We start from the raw sequence: 20,377 nt of genomic DNA, 5'->3' as shown, positions 1-20,377 counted from the left end.
AACATTGCACACAAACAACAAAACCCAAAGATATACTTGTTTGGTTTTCTAAATGCTAAATTAAAATTTTAGGTGTAAATAAAAAAAACGAAGTTTGGGCTATGCTCCAACTCATAACAGTAGTGGAATGTACAATGAGATTCCCATATGCTTTCATATGATCTTGTCGAACTTTAGAGGATTACAAGCATGAATTTAATATGTATATCATTGAAGAGTTCTTTGAAGTCATCTATAATGGCTCTTACAAATCTGCCATATATAAGCAACCTAGAGAAACTAGTCTGACAAATTACTAAACTGTTGGGACTAGCCGGCGTGAAGTCTTCGATGCAAAAGGATTGGACTATTTTTCTTTGATCACATAATAATTTCTTAGTTTAGGATTGAAAAAGACCCAATTATTAAGTGTCCCGTTAGGAATTGAAAAATCTTTTATCAATCTTAGCAAATACCTAATATTAGCGCCATGTCAAGTGATAAGATGATAATCATGCTGCTATGGAATAATAAAAAACGTTGGCCCCTAAAGGTGATAGGCCGGATTTCAAGACTGATTAAACATGGTAACTCATCCTCTAGTTGCTTTAGAGAAGGAAGTATAAGGTTCTAAGATTTGACAAAAGGAATAACATAAAAGAAAACTTGGCTCAACCCTTTTTAATTCCCATAATTGGGATATCAAAATTTGGTAAGACAACTGCATTTGGCCTATATTTGGCTCTAACCTTTTGTGCATGCTTCAAAAAATGGAGTTGCCAGTGAGACTCCCTTAAAAGCAAATAAGTTTTTATTATCTTCTCTTAATTGCTATGTATTTATGTTATTTTTATTTTTATTTATTTATTTACTAAGTTGCACCGTGCAACACTTGAACCCTAGTCCCCTCCCCCCAACCCCCCAGCCTTGAGACTTAAGGAGGTATCAATGAGTCAATCCAACTCAAACTGGGTTGGTATATGTATGTTAATTAGACCGTAGTAAAAAGCGTGTAATATTATTTAATATGGTGGTTTGCTTAGATAAATCTATAACGGTATAAGTCTGATAATCAAGTTTGCAACAATTGAAGGAAAATTACAAACTAGATCATCCAAATTAATACCATATCATCGGAAGGGATATTGTTGTGTATCATTAATTTTCAATTATTTTTCTTTTTTACAATTTGATAGTTTTTTTTTTTTTAAATTATAAAATTATAATTTTTATTTAAATATTGAAGATAATTCGATAGTTATGGAAAAATTAACATAAGAAATAATTCAACTGAATGTTAGTAACATAAACCATTATCATTGTCTTTAACTGCATTTTGCAATATTCTTAAAGAAAAAATTTGGACAAGGGGAGGGTTGTCAGTACTTACCTCTTCATGCTTAATTGCTTTTCATGGACATGAGGTACTTATCATCTCAACTTTTCAAGTGCACCATGTGCCTCTAACTCTGAAAATCATCTACCCCTACTCGATTGTCGGCTGCGAGATACTTGCCCTGCTGTTGAAGGTCTCTATGAGGCCATAGGTGGGTTTTTTTTTTTTTTTTTTTTTTTTTTTTTTTTTTTTTTTTTTTTTTGGGTGGGGAAACACTTATATTGCTTTCCTACAGTCTTTCTCAAAAAATCTATTACCGTTCTATTGTAAGCCTTAAGAAAGCCAAGAATCTACCGGCCAAAGAACATGTTTTAGCAGCAAAGTTTCTAACCAAGAGAGCTCTGAATGTAGAAGCCATTGGCAGAACATTCAAGCCTCTATGGAGATCAAGGGGTGAAGTTACGATCAGAGAAGTTGAGGATCATGTCCTCCTATTTGAGTTTGAACATGAAAACGATGCTGAAAGAGTTTTAGCCTCAGAATCGTGGGTGTTTGACAAACATTTAGTCCTCTTTAAGCAGTTTGATTTCTCGGTCCATACAAGAAACATGAGATTTACTACCACAAAGTTTTGGGTCCAATTACATGTGCTGCCAATGAATATGATGGTTCCAGACACGGCAATAGAGATTGGTGAAACACTTGGTCAGGTGTCAGTGACAGAGAATGCTAAGGAGATGGTGGGGGGTACATTCCTTCGCGTCAGGGTTGAAGTAGATATTTCTAAGCCTCTTTGCAGAGGCAAGAAAGTAGGCATAACTGAGGATTCTGAGATTTGGGTTGCATTCAAATATGAAAAACTCCCAAATTTCTACTATTGGTGTGGTATGGTTTCTCACGCGGATAAGGATTGTGATGTCTGGCTTGGCAGTAAAAGGAAGCTGAGACATGAGCAACAAGGATATGGGAACTGGCTTCGTGCATTACCCTTCAATTCGGGAAAAACTATAATCACCACCATGGCTGGAATGGGAGATGGTTTGGGGCGTACACAGAATAATGATAATGGCTCAGTAGTACAGATACAGCAGGACACAATGGTCAACCAGCCAATCAATCCTCACGGCGGCAGGGCAAACGTGGACAAAGCATTAAATCTGTACCAAGGTTCAGAGGAGGAGTTACAAACCTGCACGTATCCTGAAGTCAATGTGATTAATAAGGGGAGTAACGTGCAATTAAATGAAAATTTTAATGCATAACGGTCCCAATCAAATCCCACCGAATTTGGCATGCAATTTAATGGCATTGACTCGGATATGAACAAAAAAGGAAACAGAGACAACGTGCAAGATATGGACTGCAATTCCTTAATTACACCACGCCGCACGGAAGTCATTGATGATAATGAAGAGGAATTAAATGAGAATCATAATACAACCAATGACAGGGTGCAGCTCAGCGAGTTTCATGCAACACGTAAATGGAAAAGAATTGAATGTGAGCCTCACATACACAGCCAGTCCACTAGTTCGCATGACTCCACAGAAAAGAAAAGAGCACACAAGGATGAGGAAGCAGATCTGCCAAAGTTACAGAACAAAAAAATTCATGTTTTGAAGGCGAAAGTTCAAGAAATTTCAATGGTGGAGGCTGTAGAGCAGCCCCGCCAAGAACAATGAGTCTAATAGTATGAAACTGTCGTGGGCTTGGGAACCTACGTATAGGGAAAAAGCTTGAAAGAATGGTTCGAGCAAAAGATCCTTCCGTCATGTTCTTAGCCGAAACATGGGTGGATGAAGCAAGGCTAAAAGAAGTGCAGCGTAATTTGAATTTTGATAATTTATTTTTTGTTGAACGAAATAATAGAGGTGGAGGATTAGCATTGTATTGGAATAACTCAATAAAATTAGATGTTGAATGTTTTTCAAAAAAATCATATTGATACTATTATTAATAAGGGTGCAGGGGATGCTTGGAGATTCACAGGATTTTATGGTGAGCCAGTGACGCATAAACGCCATGAATCTTGGGATATGCTACGTCAACTCAACAACAGAATCAAATTACCATGGCTCTATGCAGGAGACTTCAATGAGATAGTGAGGAGTTCAGAAAAACTAGGGGGAAGTTGTAGGAGTCATGCCCAAATGCAGCTATTCTGTGACGTTATTGATGAATGTGGATTTATTGACCTTGGTTTCATTGGGTCACAATTCACTTGATAGAAACATTTTGTGGATGGGCACTCCGTTTGGGAAAGATTGGATCGAGGACTTGCAAATAATGATTGGTTTATGCAATTTGTTCGAACAAAAATTCACCACCTCTCATCCAACGCCTCAGACCATTGTCAATTATGGATTATCCCGGATGGTTTAGAAATCCCTAGCATCACTAAACCATTCAGATTTGAAGAGATGTGGTTATCTGACAGAGGGTGCTCAAATGTTGTGAAGGCGGTGTGGACATCCCATGAGGAGGCCGAGCCTAGCATAAAGGTGATCAAGAAGATAAAAAAATGTGGGAAAGAACTCCAAGAATGGAACCGTAAGCACTTTGGGAATGTGAGAAGGGAGCTTAAAAAAAAAGAAAAATGATGAAGGAGGCCGAGAAAGAAGCAATGAGAATAGGAGTGAATTTTCGAGTTAGAGAACTTAAAAAAGAAATTGATGAGCTAGTGGACAAGGAGTACAGGATGTGGTTCCAGAGGTCCAAGGCGTTGTGGGCTGCCAATGGAGACAAGAACTCAAAATTCTTCCATTGCCGTGCAACCCAAAGGAAGAGGAAGAACTCAATCCTAAAGATCCATAAAGCTGATGGGGAGTGGAGCTTGGATATGGAACAAGTCACAGAGGCCTTAATCACCTATTTCAAGGAGCTGTATACCTCGGCAAATTTGCCACCATGTGCAGAAGCCACAAACTCTATAAATCAAGTGATTAATGGAGAGATGAATGAACAACTATCACGAGAATTTTAGGCTTGGGAGGTATAACAAAATATAAAGCAGATGGCCCCACTAAAAGCACCAGGCCTAGATGGTAGGCCTTCTCTATTTTCAGCATTACTGGAATCTTATTGGAGATGATGTAATTGATTCTATTCTTACTTTTCTTAATTCTACATCTCTACCCGAGCACCTAAACCACACTTTTATTACACTCATCCCAAAGAAAAAAAACCCCAAGCATGCTTCTGATTTTAGGCCTATTAGTCTTTGTAATGTCTTGTACAAGATTTTTTCGAAAGTCTTAGCAAATAGGCTTAAATGCATTTTACCAAAAATTATCACTGAACACCAAAGTGCCTTCACCAAAAGCCGTCTTATTTCAGATAATATTTTGGTAGCATTTGAGTCCCTACATAGCATGCAAAAACACACAGGGAAAGATGGCTTCATGACAATCAAACTTGACATGAGCAAGGCCTATGATAGGGTGGAATGGCCATACCTTAAAGTTGTCATGAAAAAATTGGGGTTCAATGATAGATGGATTAAACTTCTTATGTAATGTATTACCACTATATCCTACTCCATTCTGGTTAATGGGGAACCCAAAGGTTTAATCCATCCATCAAGAGGCATCAGACAAGGAGATCCCATCTCCTTATTCCTATTCCTATTATGTACGGAAGGCTTTCATGGCCTAATCAATCACGCAGCTGCACAGGGTGATATTAGGGGCTATTCTTTATCTAGAATTAGTCCTCGCCTAACCCATCTCTTTTTTGCAAATGATAGCCTCCTGTTTTGCAGGTCCACAATTCGAGAATGTCAAAAAATCCTTGAAATTCTTGATACTTATGGCAGGTGTTCGGGTCAACAGATTAATAGAAATAAGACTACCATTTTCTTTAGCAAATCCACAGATGAGGACACAAGGGACCAAATTAAGCTTGCTTTGGGAGTGGAGGAAATAAGATAATATGAGAAGTATCTTGGCCTTCCATCCCTTGTTGGAAGAAATAAAAAGGCCAGTTTCAACTACATTAAAGAAAGAGTATGGAGGAAAATTCAAAGGTGAAAAGAGAAGCTCCTATCACAAGCAGGAAGGGAAATCCTAATCAAGGCTATGGTTCAAGCAATTCCAAGCTACACCATGAGTTGTTTTAAACTCCCATTGGGTCTATATTTAGAAATTGAAAGCCTAGTAAGAAAGTTTTGGTGGGGTCAAAAAGGAGACAGGAAGAAGATTCATTGGGTCAAATGGGAAACTCTTTGCCTCCCAAAATCTGAAGGGGGTATGGGATTCAAAGACTTGACCCTTTTTAATGATACACTACTTGCAAAACAAGCATGAAGGCTTTTGCACAATCAGAATTCTCTATTTTATAGGGTATTCAAATCCAAATTCTTCCTGGATTGCTCGATTTTGGAGGCCTCAAATTCGTATTCCGGATCTTATGCTTGGCATAGTATCCTAAAAGGGTGGGATATCTTATTGAAAGGTGCTAGATGGAGAGTAGGAAGTGAGGAGTCCATTAGTGTGTGGCTTGATGCATGGTTGCCATCGTTGGAGCACCCACGGATACAATCATACATTGTAGAAGGATTTAAAGATATTAAGGTAAAAGACCTCATAGATCCAGAGACACGCAACTGGGATGATAATCTCATTCAAGGCTTGTTCAACAACCAGGAGGTAAACTTGATAAAGAGTATTCCCTTATGCCCTACCCCTATTGCTGACACACTCACATGGCCTTTCAATGCTTTGGGTTCATACACTGTCAAATCTGGATGTAAGTTCTTAGCCAAAGACGAGCTTCACAATCAATCACCTACCCATTCGAACCAAAACAATGACCTATGGAAGCTTATTTGGGGTCTTGAAGTCCTAAACAAAATTAAAAATTTTGTGTGGAGATCAAGCAAAGATGCGATTCCAGTAAGGAAGAATCTGAAAAAGAGAAAGATATTGAATGATGACAAGTGCAAACAATGTGGACAAGATGAAGAATCGGTTCTACACGCAATCTGGGAGTGCTCAAAACTATCTCCAATTTGGGACGCTATACCTGAATTCGCATGTCATCAATCTCGCTCATTTGCAGATATAAAGGACCTGCTTCTTTATGTCTCAAATGCAGGCAGCAAGGTGGATTTATTGGCGGTCATCATGTGGAATATATGGTATCACAGAAACCAACTGAGACTAAACAAGGACAATCCCATATCGCAGGTAATTCAAACCTCCCAACAATGCTTACTGGAGTACCAAAAGGAGAACAGAGTACAAAGAACTCAGATGGACACCCCTGCTCCGACCCGTGTGGCTTGGCATCCCCTACCTGATGGTTGTGTGAAAATAAACTTCAACGGACCCACTTTCAAGGACATCAATAAGGCTGGCCTTGGAATCATTATTCGGGATGGGTTTGGACAAGTGCTGACATCCCTATCAAAGCAGATTCAACTCCCCTACTCATTGGATGGTTAAAGCAATGGCAGCGGCAAGAGCTATCTATTTTGCTGCAGAACTTGGTTTTTCTAGTTACGTCTTAGAAGGTGATTCAGAACTAATAATCAAGGCACTAAAGAACGAAGAAGACTCACTTGCACCCTTTGGTCACATCCTAGTTGCAGCCAAAACCTTAATAGATGTCAGTTGTATTTCATTTTCCCACATTCGTAGACTTGGCAACTTTGTTGCTTACAACCTTGCAAAACATGCACGACATGTTGTGGGTTTAAAGGTGTGGATGGAGGATGTTCCTCCACACCTCTATTCTGTATTGTTAACCGACCATGGTTAATTTTCTTTAATGAAACTCCAGTCTTGTTTCTAAAAAAAAAAAATCTATAACGGTATAAGTCTGATAATCAAGTTTGCAATAATTGAAGAAAAACTACCAACTAGATCATCTAAATTAATACCATATCATCGGAAGGGATATGGTTGTGTATCATTAATTTTCAATTATTTTTTCATTTTTACAATTTGATAGTTTTAAAAAAAAATTATAAAATTATAATTTTTATTTAAATATTGAAGATAATTCGCTAGTTATGGAAAAATTAACATAAGAAATAATTCAATTAAACATTAGTAACATAAGCCATTATCATTGTCCTTAACTGCATTTTGCAATATTCTTTAAGAAAGATTTTTGACAAGAGGAAGGGTTGCCAGTGAAAGTAGTATTATAGAAGTTGAAGAAACAGAGGTTGAAGACTCAAAGCATAACTGAGTTTTGCAACAGCTACGTGTGAAGAGTTAAAACGGAGTGTTTTACTTTAATGAGACATGACGTCGTTTTACATTTATACACGTGTGTCACATTAAACTTTTAAACCAGGCGATGCCGTTTGTCAAAGGCCTTTCCCTCTTCACAGATTCAAGACGTGCTCTGTTTCTCCTCTCCTAGGTTCAATTATGAATAAGGGTAGATATTTGTAGATATTTTATCCGAGATGTACAGCTGTAATCTTCAGTCAATTTTGGTAGGAGTTTGTTATAGGTGGTTAGATGAGAACCTTCTAGAAGCTTTCAGAGCGGTTACAATTCTTTGTTACGTAGTGTTTATTTTTAACAAGCTTGAATAGAAATCTTTTTCTTGGTTCATCATTTTTTCTCTCTGTTTTTCTCTCAATCCGCCATTGTTAAAGCTTCAAGCTTATTATCTTTCATGGTATCAGAGCCTGAATCCATGACTTCCACTACTCCTGCAAACACTACTACTTCTACAAACATTAATCTTCCATCACCACAGATCACTACTCAAGCACCCTCACCATTATTGCTACTGTCTAATATGTCAAACTTGATGTCAATCAAGCTTGACTATACTAACTATATTCCTTGGAGGCACCAGTTGATCACAATACTGGAAGCTTACTTTCTAGTTGAACACATTGATGGTTCAACCTCACAACCTGGTTAGTTTCTTCTTGATACTCAAGGGCACTTGACCACGAATGTGAACCCAGAGTTTCAGACCTGGAGAATCAAAGATAAGGCTCTCCTTTCTTTGATCAATTCAACACTCACTCCACAAGTTTTCTCTCTCGTGGTTGGAATTACCACTTCAAGAGAAGTGTGGAACACTTTAGAGCAGAGGTTTACCTCAACTTCAAGAGCTAACATACTCAATCTGAAGTTGGAACTTCAAAGTCTCAAGAAAGGTTCAGATACAGTGAACAACTTTTTGCAGAAGATTAAGATCACTCATGACAAACTTCTTGCAGTTGGAGTAGTGGTAGATAATGAAAAACTCATCTGCATTGTTCTTTGACGTCTACCTAAGGATTTTGCTCACTTTTGTTCAGCAATCCGTACTAGGAGTGAACCAATTACCTATGAACAACTCTTAATTATGCTGTAGAGTGAAGAACAAGCCAAGGCAGAGAATCTTGATAGCATTTCATACTCTCTAGCCATGTTTGCCTCTGGAAATAAGGGCTCCACTAGCCTTCATCTCCAGCCACACAACCATGGTGGTTTCAATGGTGGCTTTAATAGAGGAAGAGGAAGGAACAATGGTAATAGAGGTAGAAGTGGAGAAAGGTTCAACAATAGTCATGGTGGAGGTCAACACCAGTTTTTCAATTCCCAATCTCAACAGAATTATAACTTACCTCAGAATGCTCACTTTGGAGGTCAATTTGGTGGTCATTATGGTGATTAGACCTTCAAGAATGATAGACCTAGCTCTCAGATTTATGGCAAAGCAAGTCACCAATCTCTTGATTGTTATCACTGAATGGATTTTACTTATCAAGGCAAGAATCCACCAACCAAACTAGCAGCAATGGCTTTAGCATCTAATGTAACCTTAACCAATTGTCAAGATCCTTGGTTAGCTGACTCAGGTACTTCAAACCATCTCACTACTAACTTGAACAACCTTGCTATTCAGTCAAAGTATAAAGGTTCAGAACAGATCACAGTTGGCAATGGACAAGCCCTTCCTATTAACCATATTGGTAATGCTTCCCTCTCTACTAAATATCATAAATTTCTGCTTAAAGATGTCCTTCATGTCCCTAGGATAGCCATGAACCTTCTATCTATTCACAAGTTTTGCTTACATAATAATTGCTCCTGTCATTTTGATGTTAATCAACTCACTGTTCAGGATGTTCCGACGGGGAGAATCCTTTACAAGGGCTTGAGTGAGAATAGGGTTTACCCAATCTATCCACAGCTTTTCAACAGACTTTTTCCACACTCTACTTCATCCACACAGTTCAATTCCCCTTCAACACAAAACAACTCATCTTCTACATCTTTTCATGCACGAAAGTCAAACAAGTGGTTGCTTTGGCACCATAGACTAGGTCATCCTAGTAATAATGTACTTCAAAGTGCCGTATCTTCTATTTCCTTTCCTGTTGATTGTAAACAACCTGTTTTTGGTTCTGACAATCATTGTAAGCATTGCCTTAGTGGTAAAATGCATCAATTACCATTCAATAAATCTGATTTTGTTGCTTCTAAGCCCTTTGAACTTGTTCACAGTGATGTATGGGGACCAGCACCTATTACATCCATCAATGACTTTAGATTTTACCTAGTCTTTATTGACAATTACTCTAAACTCTCTTGGCTATATTTGCTTAAACATAAGTCTGATGTGTTTCCTGTGTTTAAGTATTTTAAAGCTTTAGTTGAAAATTAACTTCACATTACTCTCAAAATTTTAAGGACTAATGGAGAGGGTGAGTTCACCTCAACTGCCTTTCATCAGTTTTGCTCCAGTCATGGTATAATCCATCAAACATCCTGCCTTTATACCCTACAACAGAATGGTACAGCTGAGAGGAAAACATACGCATCTTGTAGAGTGCTCCCTTACTATGCTTTCTCACTCTTCATTACCATTCTCTTATTGGTCTTATGTTGTGTCCACAGCTACACACATCATTAATAGACTTCTCACACTTTTAATTCATCACAAATCTCCCTGGGAGGTTTTATTCCAAACCAAACTTGACATACTTCATCTTAGAACTTTTGGCTGTATTTGTTTTCCACTTCTCAGGCCATACAACAAACACAAGCTCCAACCTCATACTTAACCTTGTATTTTTCTTGGCTACCCTACCCATTCTAAAGCCTATATTTGTATAAAGCCTACCACTCATAGAATATATCTCTCTCGACATGTGCTTTTCAATGAAACTAAATTTCTCTTTACACCCTCATCCACTCCAGCCTCTAATTCTTCCTCTCATTCTTCTCCACTCTTTAACTCTAATGCCACTACTCATTGGTTATCATTTCTTTCCAATCTCTCTTCACACAGTTCCTCCCATCTCCTTACATCAAACTTTCCATCTGCTTCCACACCTTATCAGTCTACCTCACCTGCTCTAATACCTAACCAGTCCATCTCCACGGACATCATACCTGCTATTTCTTCATCCTTACCTGGCCCCATCCCTATTCCCGCACTCTTACCTATATAGTCCACCCAACCTGCTCCTCAATCCAGTTCTAATCCATCTATTATCTTGACTGTACCAGATTCTATGCCTGTTTCAAATGTTCATCCTATGACTATCAGATCCAAAGCAGGTATTTTCAAACCCAAAGCCTTTGGTACATCAAAAACCAAGGCTGCTTCAATGGATTACACCATCACTGAGCCTTCATCATTTAAGGTTACTGCTAATTATAAACAATGGTGTACTGCTATGGATGAAGAATTTGATGCTCTCACCAAGTAAGGAACTTGGGTTTTAGTGCCTCCCTCACCAACTCAAAATGTAGTGGGTTCTAAATGGGTCTTCAAGTTGAAACACAACAGTGATGGCAGCATCTACAGGTACAAGGCTAGACTTATGGCTAAGGGATTTCATCAACAATATGGTATTGACTTTGATGAAACCTTTAGCCATGTGATCAAGCCTTCTACTATCAAAATTATTCTCTCTCTTGCTGTCCAATTCAATTGGCCTTTCAAACAGTTGGATGTTCGAAATGTTTTTCTTCATGGTGTCTTGAAGGAGGAGGTATACATGATTCAGCTACAGGGTTATGTAGATCCTATCTTCCCTAATCATGTTTGTAGACTCCAGACGTCCCTTTATGGTCTTAAACAAGCACAAAGGGCTTGGTTTGAGAGATTTTCATCTCATCTTCTTCATTTGGGGTTCCTAGCCTCTTTGGCAGATTCCTCTCTTTTCATCTTGAGGCATAGGAAGTTTTTGGTGTATCTGCTAGTCTATGTTGATGACATAGTCCTTACTAGCAATAACTTTTCCTTTTTGCAGTCAATTATTACTCAACTAAGCACTGAGTTTGAGCTCAAAGATCTAGGCCCCTTATGCTACTTCCTTGGGTTGCAAATTACTAGAACTTCTGCTAGTCTTTTTCTCAATCAATCCAAGTATGCCCATGGCTCTCTTCACTATTTAACCTTTACCAGACCTGATCTTAGTTTCGCAGTTCATCAAGTTTATCAATTTATGTCTGCTCCATGTGAGGCTCATTTGATTGCAGCCAAATGCATTCTGAGGTATGTGAGTGGCTCTCTCAATTTGGGGATTTTCTTCCAACATGGTCCTTTATCCCTCTCTGCCTTCTCAGATTCGGACTAGGCTGGGGATCCTTATGATCGTCACTCTACTACTGGGTTCTTAGTCTACCTTGGTTTAAACCCAATCATTTGGAGTGCTAAGAAACAAGACACTATTTCTCATTCTTTAACAAAATCAGAGTATCGTGCTCTTGCCACCATGGTTGCTGAGTTGGTTTGGATTTGTTAAGTTTTAAAAGATCTTGTTATCTTTCTTTCTTTTGCTCCAAAGCTTTGGTGTGATAATGTCTCTGCCCTTACTATTGCCTCAAACCCAGTATTTCATGCTCGCACCAAGCATGTGGAGGTTGATTATCATTTTGTGCATGAAAGAGTACTTCGCTGAGATCTTCAAGTTTGGTATGTGGCCACTGGTGACCAGCTTGCTGACATCTTTACGAAAAGTCTTCCTTCCTCACATTTTCTCTCATTACGTGACAAAACCATGGTGTCTCTGGACCCCTTGGTTTTGAGGGGGGATGAAAGTAGTATTACAGAAGTTGAAGAAACAGAGGTTGAAGACGCAAAGCATAACGGCTAGTTTTGCAACAGCTCCGTATGAAGAGTTAAAACGGAGTGTTTTACTTTAATGAGATACGACATCGTTTTACATTTATACACGCGTGTCACATTAAACTTTTAAACCAAATGGTGTCGTTTTTTATCAAAGGCCTTTCCCTCTTCACAGATTCAAGACATGCTCTGTTTCTCCTCTCCTGGGTTCAATTATGAATAAGTGTAGATATTTGTAGATATTTTATCTGAGATGTACAGCTGTAATCTTCAGTCAATTTTGGTAGGAGTTTGTTACAGGTGGTTAGATGAGAACCTTCTAGAAGCTTCCAGAGCGGTTACAATTCTTTGTAAGATATAAATAGAGGATGTGTACGTAGTGTTTATTTTTAACAAGCTTGAATAGAAATCTTTTTCTTGGTTCGTCATTTTTTCTCTCTAATTTTCTCTCAATCTGCCATTGTTAAAGCTTCAAGCTTGTTACCTTTCAGTCAAGACTCACCTCTTATGCTTACTGTAGTGTAGCCAGTCTATCGCAGATCAGACAATTGCTTTCCACGGACATGAGGTACTTATCATGTGCCTCTAACTCTGCAAATCATCTACCCCTACTCGATGTGTTGTCTCGATTGTCGGCTGCAAGATAGTTGCCCAGCTGTTGAAGGTCTATATGAAGCCCTAGGTGGTTTTTTTTTTTTTTTTTTTTGGGGGGGGGGGGGGTGTGTATATATAGGTTGGATCTTTTTGTGCAATCATTATTAAGGAAAATTGTGTCATTCCCTTAAAAACCCAATTGAGGAAGTATAAATTTGTATTGTCAATCCAAGATCGAAAACACTTGCAAAAAGGAAGAAGGGGATCAGAGAATATAAGCAAGATTTTAATAAATCATTTATTAGTTTCCTATAAGTCCAAGGTGATAATTTTCATGTATTTTTTACTCTAAAAGAAACTTATCAATAACTATCAATGTAATTTTATATGAATAATGCTAGAGATACAAATTATTTTACAAAAACATTTAGTGATATAATGGTGGATTAAGATGAAAACCAATAAGAGGTTGGCCACATAAATATTTTGTAAAAATGTTATAAAATAGTTTTCCATGCATATAAACATTCCAATAAACATGGGAAATCATTTCAGCCTTATCTCCACAACATTTTTAGGTTGGGTCTAAGAGTATAAATTTGTTGGAATCATAAACACTATATGCATGGCTCACAATATTTGTTGGCATAAATCACTTTTAGTCCCTACATTTTAATCATATTTCTTTTTGGTCCATATATATATATATATAGAAAGCGAGATAATATATATAATTATATATTTAGAAGGCGAGATATATATATATATATATATATATATTTTTTTTAGAAGGCAAGATATATTAATAACAAAAGAAACTTACAAACTGGCCACAGAGGCCAAAGTAGTGGCTACCCACCTATAATAATACAGCCCATTAACATAAGATATAAGAAGTCTATCTAATTCAACAGAGAGGGAAACTTCAAAAATAACAAAATCCTCCCTCATACAGCAACCTTTCTTAGCCAAAAGATCAGCATACTTGTTCACTTCTCTATACACATGAGCTACTTGAACCTGTGTGAATCTTGCTATAAGGGATCTGCAATCAAAAAGCAATGGAGAAACTTTAATATTAGTGCTGTTAGTATTTTTTAACATCTCCACAACAACCTTATCATCAAGCTCTACTTCCAAACATCCAATACCCAACTGAATGGCAAGATTTAAACCATCTCTCAGTCCCCATAATTCAACCATCACATTTGTCGTGTGCCTAATAGACCTCGAATACCCCCAAATCCATCTTCTTTCACTGTCTTGGATCAACCCTCCACCACCTGCCTTACATGGGTTCCCCAATGAAGCTCCATCAGTGTTGAGCCTATGCCAACCCGAAAGAGGCTTGGACCATTTAATAGGAAAAGCAATCCTGGGAGTTACTTGCTTAGCCTTGCTAACACAAAAAGGAAATTCCTTAGCTTGACTTAAGCACATCTTATCAAGTGTTGGATTTGGAACAGAATTTTCAAACACAACAAAGTTTCTATTTTTCCACAAGGACCAAACAGTATAAAGGAATATCGTGCACCAAGGAATGAATCCTTTATGCAACACTGCACTCAAACTGTAGTGACCCAAAAAGGGGGGTCTTTCATTCTATGGAATCCTACATCGCCTAGGGAAGCACATGGAAATGTGTTTATAAGGAATGACCCCCTTGAATATGTAAAGGCCTTTTCCCCCACTGCTTTATGCTTTGGGGGAGAACAAAACTGTGAGGGGTATAGGTCCTTAAGCAGACAATATCTACACAGGTGAGGTGGGGTCGTTACAAATATTATAGTGACCCAAAAGGGGGTCTTGCAATCCATGAAATCTCACATTGCCTAGGGAAGCACATGGGGATGTGCTTAAAAGAAGTGACCTTCTTTTAATGTGTAGAGGCATTTTCCCTCACTACTGTGTGCTTTAGGGGAGAACAAAACCATGAAGGGTATGAGGCCCCAAAGCGGACAATATCTACACAGTTGGAACGGGGTCATTCCAGATGGTATCAAAGCCATGCACTAGCCGGAAGTGTGGGCCCCACATGTAAGGACGTGTGTGCTCGTAAGGGGGGTGGATTGTAGTGACCCAAAAGGGGGTTTTGCAATCCCTAAAATCCCACATTGCCTAGGGAAGCACATGTGGATATGCTTAAAAAAAGTGACCTTTCTTTAATGTGTAGAGACATTTTCCCCTACTGCTGTGTGCTTTGAGAGAGAACAAAACCGTGAGGGGTATAAGGCCCCAAAACGGATAATATTTACATAGTTGGGGTGGGGTCATTACAGATGGTATCAGAGCCATGCACTAGCCAGAAGTGTGGACCTTACACGTGAGGACGCGTGTGCCCGTAAGGGTGGGTGGACTGTAGTGACCCAAAAAATGGGGTCTTTCATTCTATGGAATCTCACATCGCCCAGGGAAGCACATGAAAATGTGTTTATAAGGAATGACCTCTCTTCAATGTGTAGAGGTCTTTTGCCCCACTGCTGTGTGCTTTGGGAGAGAACAAAACCGTGAGGGATATGGGTCCTAAAGTGAACAATATCTACATAGGTGGGGTGGGGTCGTTACACAAACAGTTGGTCTTTAACCAGACCTCAAGACCATCAGTAAAGGAAGTAACGTGTGTTGGAGGAACCTCTAATTTTCGCCACAAATCACGAGCATAAACACAATCACGAAGCATATGAATAATGGACTCATTCTGTTCTCTACATATCAGGCACAACTTATCACAATTGATACCCATACCCGCTAACACTTCCTTACCTGGGATGCTACCATGTAAACACAAAAAAAGAAAATTTATAATTTTTGGTAAAATGTCCAATTTCCAAATCTATTGCCCACTGAACTGTGTGACATTTTCTTCACCTTGATTTGCAAGGCTATAAGCTGAATTTGTAGTGGATCCTCCACTCTTGGAGAACTTCCACATCACTGTGTCTCTCCCACTCCTATACATTTGGATTGGAATTGTCTTAATTTTTTCTTTGATGGCCTGTGGTAAGTCAAAAGAAATAAGATCCGACTTCCATTCTTGACAACAGCACAGGTCCAAAACCCTCAAATTTAGCTCTTCCTGCCTAAGAGGACCTTCAATCATACCCCGTAATGAATCACCATTAATCCAATTATCCATCCATACATTCACCCCGGATCCATTATCAATCCCCTAACCAATCTCTTTTCTGAAGATAGGGAAAACCAAACTGATGGCTTTCCAATTAGGGGAAGATGGGAGCTTTTCAGGATCTCTCAACCTTACTGTCGAGTTAGCACAGTATTTTTTTAGTATAACCTTTGCCCACAAAGCATCCTGTTCATGATACATCCTCCAATTCAGCTAAGATAATAAAGCTATATTTTTAGCTCTTGCCTCTTGTATTCCTAATCCCCTTTCATCTTTGGACTTCACTATTTTACTCTAACCCACCATATGCATCTTCCTTCTCTCATTCATGGACCCCCATAAAAAGTCTCAGTTAATTTTGTCCAACTTTTCACAAACTTGCATAGGTAACACAGCCCCCCAGTCCATATATTTTTATTTTACCGCTTTTAGTCCCTAAATGAAAAAAAAAGCGTTCCATTTTAGTTTCTACAATTACTCACTTAACAGAAGTATTTTACATGGAAAACAAAGTATAGTGCTGGCACACTTAATGCCAACGAAGCCTTTAAAATTATAATAATAAAATTATTTGGCAATTAATAAATGACATATCAGCATTTTAGTATATTAAAAAAGCCACATCAGAAAAAATTAAATAAAATAATTAAAATAAATTTAAGATTTTTTAAAAATAAAATAAAATATTCTTTTCATTATATTTTTGGAAGACATGTTCTTCACTAGAACATGATTGTTCATGTTCTTCTCCGCTCTCTTCTCTCTAAACTCAAAATCTCTTCCCCGCTCTCTTCTCTCTTAATGGTTTTGTGGGTATTTTGTTCAATTTTGGGTGGGAGTTGTGTTTGTTGTTATTGGTATGGTTAAGGGATTGAGCTGGGTTTGTTCGATTTTTGTGGGTATTTTGTTCATGATTGTATTGATTAAATTTACGGATTCAAATCTATTTTTTCCTTTGTATAATTTGGTAACAGAGAGAATCGTATAGTTAAGAAAACCAAAACCATAGGAAAACATAAAACATCTTCTAAACAAACGAAGAACCTGCGGGGCCAGAAAATCGAATAGCCCAGGCCCACTTCAACCTAGGCCCAGATGGCCAGTGTCGAGGACGCACGATGGGTCCGAGGATGACCCTATCCTCGGTCGTCCGAGACCTCAGTACGGAGAAGGGCAAGCTCTGGGCGAGCCGTCCCTCGGCATTGAATACATTCACCTAACCCCTCTGGCCGCATTAATGGGGATGTAACCCCTTGCCAGGGTGACATCGATCAGGGTGAACCACTTGAGCACGGATATGACCTTTGATGGGAGAGGCCGTCAGGAGGAAGGCCAATAGATGATCAACAGTAGGAAGAAGATGGGCATATATAAGAACTGTGAGCAAAATGTAAGGGGGGGTTTTTGGGGGAGGGAAAATTCCTCCTCGGCCGTGGGCCGAGGAGCGTCCCCCAGCTGTAAATTGTTCTAAGTATCTTTTCAATAAAAGAGAAAGGTGTTCATGCTTCGTAAACGCCAGTCAGCGCCTAAACCTTCAACCCACTCTCTACAAATTCATTGTTCCGGGTTCGTTGGGCCTATAACCAATCTCTTTTGGGCTTAGGCAACAAAAACTGACCTTACAATTGGCGCCGTCTGTGGGAAGGATTAGTGCGCCGGCCGGCGCAACAGGTGATGGTTCTAAGTAATCGTTCTATGAAAGATTGGTGATGCAAAAAAAAAAAAAAAACTGCAGAAAGATAAAAGTTCGAGACAGAAGATTCAACAGCAAAGAAAGAGAGCTCGATATTATTTCATAAAAAGAAAAGTTGCAGATTACAATCAGAGGCCCAGGCGGACTCGTCCTAAAACTAGCTAGAGGGAGGTGTCAACCCGTGCTTTTATTGGCGTCAAGAGAATGGGAGAACTTGACAATAAAAGCAGGGAAGGGGGAGGGCCAGCTTGTTTCAAGGCCACCAACAACTCCTTTCTCGGCGTGGCGGAGCTTGAACAAAGCGAGGAGCAGATGCAGGGGCACTGGGACGCCTTCACCCGTGATGTTCCCTTGATTCTCTCCACTCCTCACGAGCGTTGGCCGTCAGAGACGGCAACACTCGGGCACCGGCCATAACATGAGTTCTCACATCTCCTCCGTCGGGGGTGCACTCCGAGGAGAGACATTAGGTACTTCAACGACATCCCTCCGGGCCACCATGCATGGCGCCATCGGGGTTACGCCTAGACTCTACCGCATCGGAAGCCCAGTGGAGGCTGCGGCCACAACGGCTCTTGGCACGGATGTCCTCACACCCACCCAAAATCGCCCCGTATCTACTAACTCCGGTCACAATTTCGGCGGGGTTATTAAAGGGGCCTGGGGAGCTGAAGGGGTTTGCTTTTTCTGTTTGCGTTGGAAAGTTCATGGAGTAGGGAGAAACTATCCCCCCGGAAAGCCTTATATAGAGGATGGAGGTTGGTGAGAATTAATCCACGCAGAATTCGAAAAGAGAGTTACCAGTAGGGCTGATAATGAGGCCACCAAATTCCAAGGGGATCGTAGACCGTTGGATTTGTGCTGATTCACGAGGACATTAATGACGGCGCATCTCGCGCACCGAAACGTCAAGCGCGGAACATGAACGGCCAAGGGACGCTTCGTAAATAAAAAAGATGGGGGCTCGAGCTGGAGGCGAGATCAATGCCACGTGTAAGATCCTAATCTGACCGAAGGAGGAATCGCCTCCAAGAAAGCGGTCCGAGGACAAACCCCTACTTACAGAAAAATTAAAGCGTTAGACAGAACCAAGGCACTGCATGGTCTTCGGACTCAGGCCTATGGGGAAACTACTCGCTCCTCTATACCTGGGCACTAGACAGAACCAAGGTATTGCATGGTCCTCGGACTCAAACCTATGGGGAAACTAGATACTTATAGAAAAATGAAAATGTTGGACAGAACCAAGGCACTGCATGGTCCTCGGACTCAGGCCTATGGGGAAACTACTCGCTCCTCTATACCTGGGTACTAGACAGAACCAAGGTATTGCATGGTCTTTGGACTCAAACCTATGGGGAAACTAGATACTTACAGAGAAATGAAAGCGTTAGACAGAACCAAGGCACTGCATGGTCCTCGGACTCAGGCCTATGGGGAAACTACTCGCTCCTCTATACCTGGGTACTAGACAGAACTAAGGTATTGCATGGTCTTCGGACTCAAACCTATGGGGAAACTAGATACTTACAGAGAAATGAAAGCGTTAGACAGAACCAAGGCACTGCATGGTCCTCGGACTCAGGCCTATGGGGAAAACTACTCGCTCCTCTATACCTGGGTACTAGACAAAACCAAGGTATTGCATGGTCTTCGGACTCAAACCTATGGAGAAACTAGATACTTACAGAGAAATGAAAGCGTTAGACAGAACTAAGGCACTGCATGGTCCTCGGACTCAGGCCTATGGGAAACTACTCGCTCCTCTATACCTGGGTACTAGACAGAACCAAAGTATTGCATGGTCTTCAGACTCAAACCTATGGGAAACTAGATACTTACAGAAAAATGAAAGCGTTAGACAGAACCAAGGCACTGCATGGTCTTCGGACTCAGGCCTATGGGGAAACTACTTGCTCCTCTATACCTGGGTACTAGACAGAACCAAGGTATTGCGTGGTCCTCGGACTCAAACCTATGGGGAAACTAGATACTTACAGAAAAATGAAAGCGTTAGACAGAACCAAGGCACTGCATGGTCCTCGGACTCAGGCCTATGGGGAAACTACTCGCTTCTCTATACCTGGGTACTAGACAGAACCAAGGTATTGCATGGTCCTCGGACTCAAACCTATGGGGAAACTAGATACTTACAGAAAAATGAAAGAGTTAGACAGAACCAAGGCACTGCATGGTCTTCGGACTCAAGCCTATGGGGAAACTACTCATTCCTCTACACCTGGGTACTAGACAGAACCAAGGTATTGCATGGTCCTCGGGCCCAAACCTATGGGGAAACTAGATACTTACAGAGAAATGAAAGCGTCAGACAGAACCAAGGCACTGCATGGTCCTTGGACTCAGGCCTATGGGGAAACTAACCCTTAATTAGACCAGGATGCCGAACAGAACAGGGGCATCGCATGGCCCTCGGACTCAGGCCTACAAGGAGGCTAACTACAAGATATCCCAAGTTAGGAAAAGGCTAAGCCCCACCTGACCCTTAAGACGTAAGGGAGCTGCTCATGCATACGTTCTCTCTCCTTATCATCGTTACTGGCGCAACTGACCGACATGCAATTCAAGCTAAAGTCATACAGATCTAAGG

At 40.0% G+C, this 20,377-nt stretch overlaps 1 protein-coding gene across 1 annotated transcript; it reads left to right on the top strand.

The window, feature by feature from the left end:
- The first annotated feature begins 3,911 nt into the window (after positions 1-3,911).
- Positions 3,912-6,759, top strand: LOC112010585 (uncharacterized). The gene is made up of 2 exons (XM_024042930.1): positions 3,912-4,198; positions 5,655-6,759. Exons 1-2 carry the CDS (start codon positions 3,912-3,914, stop codon positions 6,757-6,759), a joined length of 1,392 nt encoding a protein of 463 aa, XP_023898698.1.
- Positions 6,760-20,377: the final 13,618 nt, after the last annotated feature.

This window comes from Quercus suber, unplaced genomic scaffold (assembly GCF_002906115.3).
Source record: "Quercus suber isolate HL8 unplaced genomic scaffold, Cork oak 2.0 scaffold_504, whole genome shotgun sequence".
In the NCBI taxonomy this organism is placed as follows: domain Eukaryota; kingdom Viridiplantae; phylum Streptophyta; class Magnoliopsida; order Fagales; family Fagaceae; genus Quercus; species Quercus suber.
This window is presented reverse-complemented; position numbering and strand designations above follow the sequence as displayed.